The 9,498-nt window shown below is 36.9% G+C and overlaps 1 protein-coding gene across 1 annotated transcript; it reads right to left on the bottom strand.

Moving 5' to 3' along the window:
• Positions 1 to 479: 479 nt before the first annotated feature.
• On the bottom strand, positions 480 to 8,686 carry LOC128015563 (uracil nucleotide/cysteinyl leukotriene receptor-like). Its single transcript, XM_052599479.1, has 2 exons — positions 8,464 to 8,686; positions 480 to 3,324 (listed from the first exon to the last, which is right to left on the bottom strand). Exon 2 carries the CDS (start codon positions 3,314 to 3,316, stop codon positions 2,294 to 2,296), a length of 1,023 nt encoding a protein of 340 aa, XP_052455439.1. The 5' UTR covers positions 3,317 to 3,324; positions 8,464 to 8,686; the 3' UTR covers positions 480 to 2,293.
• Between the last annotated feature and the right edge of the window lie 812 nt (positions 8,687 to 9,498).

Below are 9,498 nucleotides of genomic sequence, written 5' to 3'. Positions count from 1 at the left end.
AGAGTCAGACAGACAGAGAGAGAGAGAGAGAGAGAGAGAGAGACAGAGAGAGAGAATAATCTGCTGACACCTCACAGTTCGAGTCACATGATGTGATAGAGAACCTGAATAGTGCCACAGTCGCTTCAGCCTGGTGGTTTCCATCTTACGTCTTTCTCTCATGCGCACAGCCATAAAGAAAGCGGTTATGGTCTATAAGAGCTCGGTGTTGATGGCCACAGTGTGGTGGGACAGAACGTGTGTGATGCATTCTGAAGATAACGTACTTTTTCACAAGATTTTCTTCACAGATGTCACATGAGATGATACTCAAATGTCAAGTGTTATATGAAGATTAATGGAAGCTGTATGAGATGTGATAAAGTGCTTTGTCACGTTGGTAGTAGTGAGAATAGGGGGTATATTGTAATTGCAAACACCAAAATGCATCTGATGACTAGCATTTCCAAACTTTATTTGAAAATAAATAAATAAAAACCTTTTAGGGTTAAAAACATTTATTCTCAGCTGAATCATTGATGGATTTTACTTGAGAAATACAGAAAAAATATATATATATATGTATATACATATAAACACTTAATAAAATACATGTATACCAGTTAAAATAATATTAGTAATGATACAGCTTGATTACAAGAAGCGAAAACTAAACCAGTGCTATGTCACCAAAAAATCTGTACTTGTACAATAAAAGGTATAATTAATAATATTAAGTGACTATATAGTGTTAAGTGCACATGTATCTAAATAGTCTTAATAACAAATATTATCAAAAAGCCATCAAGGAATTAAAAAAAATTAAAGTAGTATTCATATTGACTCCTCAATGGTTTGTTAACCTTCACACATTCTTACCACAGCTTGAGAGTGCAATAACCAGAAAATCCCACCATTAAACATGATTATATACGTAGTTTTTACACAGAGTATGAAAATCTTTAGTTTTACACTGATTTCATTAGGAAACGAAGTTCTTACAAAATGTACAGTCAAAGCACGTCATTAGCAAACAGGTAATATGCTAATAAAAAAAACACAATATACATTTTAAAAGGCAGGACACAGTCTTAGGCACAATTTATGTCTTCTTGAGCCTTAATGGAGTATTTAGTCCCTGTCCAATGTGTTCTGGCAACTGACTGATATTTAACAGTCACTTATAGCCTACAGTCTTTAGCTTTAAAGCAACTGTATGTAGTTTTGTGTATTTTGAGCCATTTGCAATTAAATAAGCAATATGTACAATTCAGAAACCTTTGTTTTATTATCGATGAGAGAGAATCGGTGGCTGTTAAGTGAACTGCAGCCAGCAAACTTATTTGCTAATGCTCGCACTCGTGCATACGTAATGTACAAGAGCTGGTTGAAGTGACCCCAATAACATGATATTATTGATAGTCTGATAACTATGGAATGATAACCACTAAATATGGAATGCGAAAACTTGGGTTTATTTCCCCTCTGGAACGCGATTGGGCTAGTTTTGGGTAGCAATTGGTTGGATTTTGATATGAAAACCTGGCAACCCTTGCTTACATACTCACGGCCATAGACTGTTAAAAAAGATGGAACGACGTGTTTCTACTTCCTTCCATTATAGAAAAGTGGAGCCAAAGCATCCAAGTACGGCCATCTTGAGTAAATGTTGTAATTTGGAGCCAGAGTCTGCGCAGTAGTGTCGTCGAGTCTCGGTATCAAACTCCTGCCCAAACTCCTGCAGACCCAATCTACCATAACAATGCCCCATTTTTATAGCATCAAATTACTAGCTAAAATCAAACTTATCACAAAAATTTACAATTGAACGTTTCAGCGCGATAACTACCTTAAATTACTAAAACCATCTTTTTGTATTGGAAGTGTACATTTTTATTTTTTAATTTGACCCAAGTTCCATTCGTCTACATGGAGAGGGCGGGGTTTATGACCTGTACTGCAGCCAGCCACCAGGGGGACATCAAAGAGCGATTATGAAAAGCGATTAATACATGAAAATTCTTATCCTCAAAATCATTCATCACAAACATATCGCTGTAGTAATTACAATTAGTAATTAGTAATTGGGTGAAAGCAAAAGCCATTAGCCTTATTAGAAGTCAGTGTAACAGAGTGATGTTGTAACTGATCTTTAAATTTACATACAATTGCTTTAACATCCCCAAAACACAGACTTGGTTTTTTGACATAAGGCTGTTTAGAGTTCCCTATCTTTAATTGACCGTACACTGAAGAAGTGGATAGGCCAAATCACTAAATCCAATGAAAAATGTCCATGCCATTTTTAAGATTTTCATAAGAACTCAGACTTTGCGGTCAGAGAACTCTCATGTGTACCTTTCAGGTCCCCGCTTGTTGCGCCGGACCCCCCTGACTGATCTCTGCAAAAAAGCCTGCGAACGCTTTCCCTGAACTTCTCCGCAGCAAACAGGTAGACCAGGGGATCCAAAGCCCCATTCAGGCAGGTTAGAGAGGATGTAAGTCGGTTAGCCAGGGCTAGTCCTCGTTTAATTTGACAGGATAAGTCTGGGTGTCCGTAACCTAGGATGAAGGTTGCACGGCTTAAATGATAGGGCAGAAAGCACACTATGTAGATGAGCATGACCAGACCAATGGTGCGGAGAGCTCGGAGTTTGAGTGCTGGCTCCAGCCTTGAACCTTTCCGCAGACTGTTCACTATCAACAGGTAGCAAGAAAGCGTGGCAATGAAAGGTGGCATGAAGGCTACAGCGAGAGAGACGAGAGCATGCCGTGAGGCCTTTTCTCTGTACAGTTGCAAGCATATGGTAGAGCCGTTGAATTCTGCAGTCTGCTTGGTGACCAGTAGGGGCGCCATAGACACTATCACCAAAGCCCATAGGGCAAAACTGGCAATGTGAGCGTAACGAGGGCGCCTGACCTTGAGGGAACGTACAGCATGTACCACAGCAAGGTATCTATCACCTGCAACACAGGCTAGGAAGTACAAACTGGCATACATGTTGACGTAAAAGAAGAAGCCTGCAAGACGGCAGGGAATTTCACCAAACGGCCAATGTCCCCCAGTTAAATGATAAGTGGCTCTGAGGGGTAAAACGAAGATGTAAAACAGGTCAGCCACAGCAAGATGAAGCAGGAAGACATTGGCTGGAGAAGAGTTGCTTCTCTGGCGGGCGAAGATCCACAGGGCAAGGCTATTGCCGTTCAGTGCCAGAAGGAAAATTATAATGTAGTACAATCCAAAAATCGTGTTCTCCACTGTACTGTCCACAGGTGGGCAGCTCTCCGTGGATCGATTGGGCAGCAATGTGGCAAATTCTGTCAGGGGGGACTCCATTTTGGTAACTGCAAACAAAGGAAAAGAAAAACATGTTTATTAATAGTTTAAATTGATTTATATATATATATATATATATATATATATACACATACACACACAAAAATTTACACACACACACACACACACACACACATACATATATATATATATATACACACACACACACATATATATATATACATATATACATATACATACAATATATATATATATATATACACATATATATATACACAAATACACATATATATATATATATATATACACACACACACAAAAATTTACACACACACATATATATATATACACACACACATACATATATACATATACATACTAATATATATATATATATATATATATATATATATATATATATATATATATATATATATATATATATATATATATATATATATATATATATATACACACATATATACACACACACATACACACACATATATATTCATATATATATATATATATATATATAAACAAACATATGGGGTTCTCTCAAAATAAATATTGAAAAAATACTGAAAAAAAAAAAAAACGTTTGACTGGTTCCACAGAAACATTAAGAATGTATGTAGTTATGAGATGGTGCCCCCTAGAGAGCTGATCCCCTAGACAGATTGCATCATTTCCATGTAAAGAGCAGCAACCATGCTAGCGATAAATTAGCATTAAAAAAAGATAGATCAACAATAAAGCCCACGTTTGGCACACAATCCCATCAGATATCTAAACCAACCTATGCCTCATCCAAGTTAATTTCATGGATCGCTAAAAGTTTTGATGATAAAATCAAAATGAAACTTGAAAGCAGAACATTTTGGAACCGTTCCTACAGGATTCTGATAGGAATAGTCTTGTAGGACAAGACATAAATATCCTGTAGGATCATTCCTATTGGATTTTAATGGGATCCAGTTGGGTGACTGTTTATATGGGATTTTTTTTTTTTTATTCTAAAGGTACACTTTTCCATTGTATTTGTTTTATGAACAAATAGTACTTGCAGTTTACCTAAACTCACCCTGATGTAGACATTGTTCATTGTACGTTCCACGACCTTCAGTAACATTGTAAAAAACATAAGAGGTGATTTGTGCAGCAATACAGCATTAGTTCCAAAATTTCTAAGGAACTGGTAATGAATTGATCACACGCACACACAATATGTAGCACTTGTACTTCCAATGTAAATTATTCACACTAAACCAGTTCTAGACCCAAAGGGAGGAACATATCTAGAGTGAGGAGGAACATATAAAGTGTATACAGGAGACCAGAAGTTGAATATAAAAATAACACTTTACTGTAACAATAATAATAATAATAATAATAGCAAATACAATCACATCACAACACAGAACAATAAAACATCAAACAATATGTAGAATATGATATTGTAACTCAGTATAATACACCTCAAAGGGAACTTAAACTGTTCATTTCATTTAATACAGGACTATTTGTGTGTAATGTAAAAACAGAGAAAAAACTGAAAAATATTGTATCAAATATATTCCAAAGCAATCACTAATGCTCTGTCAAATTAACATATGCATGATTACTTCCTGGTTTTAGATAAGCCAGCTCAGTCATTTCGAGTCGTACTGTGCTTTAAGGGGATAGCACTTTTCTCAGCTTCTCTACAAAATCTATTCACAATTTGAAGAAAATCTTTGTTAATCTAAGAGGACCAAAACGTCCACATTTACCATTTCAGAAATGACAAACGCGAGTGTTAAATATTACGCCGGTAAATCTGCTAAATTTTTCTGGACTCATTGCTTCGATTGACAGTAATAACGGAAGACGCCATCTATTCTCTTGTCATGCGTGTCTTTACACACAAATATCACGGGTGAACTGTATCATGTTAAACTTTTTAACTGGAACATAAAACCTAACCTGCACTACAGAACATATTAATCCATCAATACAAATAAAGCGGTACACAAAACCGTAAAGCACAATTCAAAACGCTCAAAATGTTGGTAGAACAGGCTTTTTGTACTCGCTACTTCAGTGTTTTATACAATTACATTTTATTATAAATGGCATACATTATTATTTCATTAATATCAGTTGTTAAATTAGCTTTTGCTATCTTAAGTTAATGGCAAACAGCAGATACAGTAACTAGATCAACAACTCAGCAACAGATATAACGTTAATTACTTCAGTTAGTTCGTTAGTTTGGGATGCAGCTCAGATAAGTATCATTATTTATTCCTTCTTTCAATACATTTTTAACAAGTTTAACAACGTTAATCACTCGATTTCTCAGCTTCCTCACCTGACCGATACCGTTCAAATTATGCACGCTACAGTGTCACGCGCACTACTACGTTCTGATTTCTTAAAGGGGAAGCGTCACGACAAAACCATTATAGATGTTTGTGTTTTTTATGAATTCTTAGTCACATGTAATACATTTTATCTTATTCGGATATTATATCAATTAAAATATTTTCCTTACTGTATTTTGATATATATATATATATATATATATATATATATATATATATATATATATATATATATATATATATATATATATATATTTGTGTATATGTAGGCTGCATTTTTATGGGTTACAAATAGGATCCAATAGGATTTTAAGAATCCAGTAGGATCCAATAGGACAAAGTGCAATTCCATTAAAATCAATCAGAATGTCCAATAGGATTTTAAGAAATCAGTAGGATCCAATAGGACAAAGTAAAATTCCAATAGGATTTTTTGACAAGGGGCAGAAGAGAACAAGATTACATCTGCTTTTGGGAATGCGTTTCCAAAGTTGCCTGATGTCAAAACATGTCAACAAATATGAAGCAAAGAACAGAGCAGTAATATCTTTTTTCCAGCAGCAGTAAAAATGAATCCTCCCTGCGCACTTTGAATAGTGAGGGAGGGAGTGTTACAGCTATCTGGGTGTTTGGCAGAAATGTAGATTTTTTTTTTGTGTGTTTTAGGAGTCTGAGCAGATGTCCCTGTGGAGTAGATGACTTCACCCTCATTGCATCTCCACACACGCTATGATGCATGAAAGTGCTGGTGCATCCTCTGACTGAACCAGAGCCACTCTCGGCTATCTGATTACAGTCTGACACAGCTGTCCTCATGGCATTCTGTTTGTCAAACCTTTGGCGTGGGCAAAGGGCAGCCTGCCTTAGATTCAATGAGCAATGAGCACGGGTTCATTCTAGCTCGCCATCCAATAACAGTTGCTCTATTAATAATCAGGCTTTAATGAAGCATCTGCAGGGTTGAGCTAAAGACCTTTTTTTTTAAAGAAAGGTTCAAAAGTAGGGGAAAAGTTCACATACTCCTTTTGGAACTAGAGCTGACCGTTTGGATTGTTTATTTTTAATCTTTGTCTTTTTTTTTTAATACAGTATATTATGAATATTGCATCATATTAGGTTGTCTTTTTAAAATACATTTCTAATTGATTTCAGTGATTTCTTCAAGTTGCAAGGGTCAGTGACATGATGTTTTGACAGGATCTATTTTATATACATTAAAATGTAAATAAATAGCAACCTATGATGAGCATGTTTTTTTTTATTTCATAATTAAAATTCATTGGGGTCATTCAATTCATATCTATGAATAATATACGAACATATGAAATTACTGAAATTGAAATATGAAATAAAATAATAATTAAAAAAATAACACCCGTGTCTGCCAAATAATTTTCATGAGATGCAGAAAGCATGCAGAAATATTAAGAAACATGAAATAAATAAACAATATAAAAATCAAAAGAGAGAGAGAGAGAGAGAGAGAGAGAGAGAGAGAGAGAGAGAGAGAGAGAGAGAGAGCGCAGGCTAGTTCAGGTGCTTATGTCATGTGGTGCATGACACTATTTTTAAATTAATAATTGTAATTTAGGAATAAGTATGAGGAAGTATTGGCATTCTTATTGGTAAGATAGTCCAAATGCAAAATAAGTGGTTTGAATTTGACAGGGTTCACAGAAAGCAAAACAAACTGAATACTGAATTTCATTTCCACATGCTTTGGAATACTGCTTTAAAAGATCCATTTCTTCATGACTAAAATATAATACCAAAACATTTCACTGGAATTGGGATAATGGGGGCGGGGGACACTTTATCAATATTTTCAGAACACTATAGACAAACACAAAGTGTGTGTGTACAAAGGAGTGTCTCAAGATCCAGCCATGTGATAGGACACTGCTGCGGAATCTGTGAGCTCAGAACTCCCAGAACATGGCAAACCCTTCAGTTATATAAACAGATAAAAGTAGAGAACTGCAAAACAATAAGCTTTCATTAACTGTGCTTAGAGGAGTGATCTGTGATTGAGAAATCCAGATGTTAACAAATGGCTCCAGTGGTTTTCTGACGTGTGGCATGAAACTATGGAAAAACACATTACTCGGACCAAAAAAAACAACAGATTTTCCAATGATAAAGTAGGCTACAATCCAGCAGCACAAGTCGAAACACGCTCCAAACCGGAAAATCTTGAAGGACGAGGCATCTCCATAGGCTGGCAACAGTACAAAATCACTTTTGTGTTAAAGAAATAAGTGGGGGTCAAACTGGGGTTGCAATTTGACACGAATGCTCCTATACCACATCAAACAAAAGCAGCAGAAGTAATCACTGGCATAAGGCTCACTGCAGATTAACAGAAGCTGAACTGCAGCTCAGTGTGGACCCACACGCTTCCACAACTCAAGCTAAAACTTTTTTTTTATTTATTTATTTTTAGGTAATGCACATATACATAAAATAGGTCAAGAAAGCAAATGCAGCACAACTTTTCCTATATTGCATTTTTTAGAACTAATTCCCTGATGTGATTGACTTACTTTGCTCTTTTGAGCAAAGCAAACTAATTCGAAACCTTTTACTTTACATTGCAGTGCTAAAATGACCTGCAACTGATAAACTTACCTTAGATGCAACCAAAAGTACATACAATATGAACTAGGAAAACACCATATGCTCAGCCAAAAAAAATCTTATATACAAATTTAAATAATAAAAAGGTGTGTAGATTTAATTTGAAAGAATATATGCAAACAAGTGTCAACGGAGTCAGACAGCAGACACTGAGAGAGTAAATTAAGTCCATGAAAGACTCACCAGAGTGTTGATCTTTCAACAGCCTGCGCAGCAGTGACGGTCTTGAGCTGAGCAGAGGAGAGAGAACGAGAGAGAGAGAGAGAGAGAGAGAGCTGTGCCTGAAAAGCGAGAGTGAACCAGCAGCTTCTGTTGAGCAGCAGAGTTTAATGGAGCCGAGACTCTACTCTCTCAGGCTGAGCTGTGTTTGAGATACGATACTGTGGCTCTTTTTGTGTCGCCAACAAATTTGATCACAAAAACGCGGTTTGCAATGGGAAGGCTCTAATGTGACCTTTGACCTCAGCCTTTCTTTTCTTCTGAGGGCCACTTGTGTGTGCCACAATTACTCGAGTCAGAAGAAGCGGCACATTTCGACAGGGGGAGAATAATGGCATGCCTTGCTAGCAATGTGGAGCCAGTGGGGTACCATGGCAACAGGGACTAGCGTGCCTTTAGGTTACAACCACCCCCCACTCTGAACCCCCCCCCCCCCCTTCAACCATATCAATAAACAGAAGATGAACAGAGCATTTAATGGGGAAGTTTATGAATAAAGACCAAAGATTATCCATTGTAGACTGTTGAGAGCCAGACAGACGAGGCCCCTTGGAACGCAGGGAATGAGTGAGAAGAAATCAAGAGTTGGAATCACAAGGGCAAGTAGGAGAATAACAGACTGGGGTCCTTGTTTCTCGGCTCCCTGCTGTGGACTGTTGGGGCATCATACATTCTAGCAGCAGAGTAAAAATAAAGCCACGTGATCCTCAGACAGATGTGGAGCCCCAAGCGAACAGCAAGAGCAATAATCTGTCTTTCATTCTGGAAGATCACAGCTGTGTAGGACACACATCATCTCTTTTTCTTCTGTCTGGGCCCGTTCTCAACAATATGCAAATATCGTTCGCTGTACTGAATGAGCACACTATATAGTTGCCTCTTTTCTACCAGAATAGGCGAAATAATACAGTGCCAAGTCTTAATTGGGACATCTCCAAGCCTCATTATATGCTGCCCCCTCGAGACTTTGTTGCCCTGGGGCAAAACACAGTGAAACAG

The sequence above is a fragment of the Carassius gibelio genome, chromosome A6, assembly GCF_023724105.1.
Source record: "Carassius gibelio isolate Cgi1373 ecotype wild population from Czech Republic chromosome A6, carGib1.2-hapl.c, whole genome shotgun sequence".
Classification (NCBI taxonomy): Eukaryota; Metazoa; Chordata; class Actinopteri; order Cypriniformes; family Cyprinidae; genus Carassius; species Carassius gibelio.
This window is presented reverse-complemented; position numbering and strand designations above follow the sequence as displayed.

Coding starts and splice junctions, on each gene's coding strand:
- LOC128015563 (XM_052599479.1), bottom strand. CDS start 3,316: ATGGAGTCCCCCCTGACAGAATTTGCCACATTGCTGCCCAATCGATCC.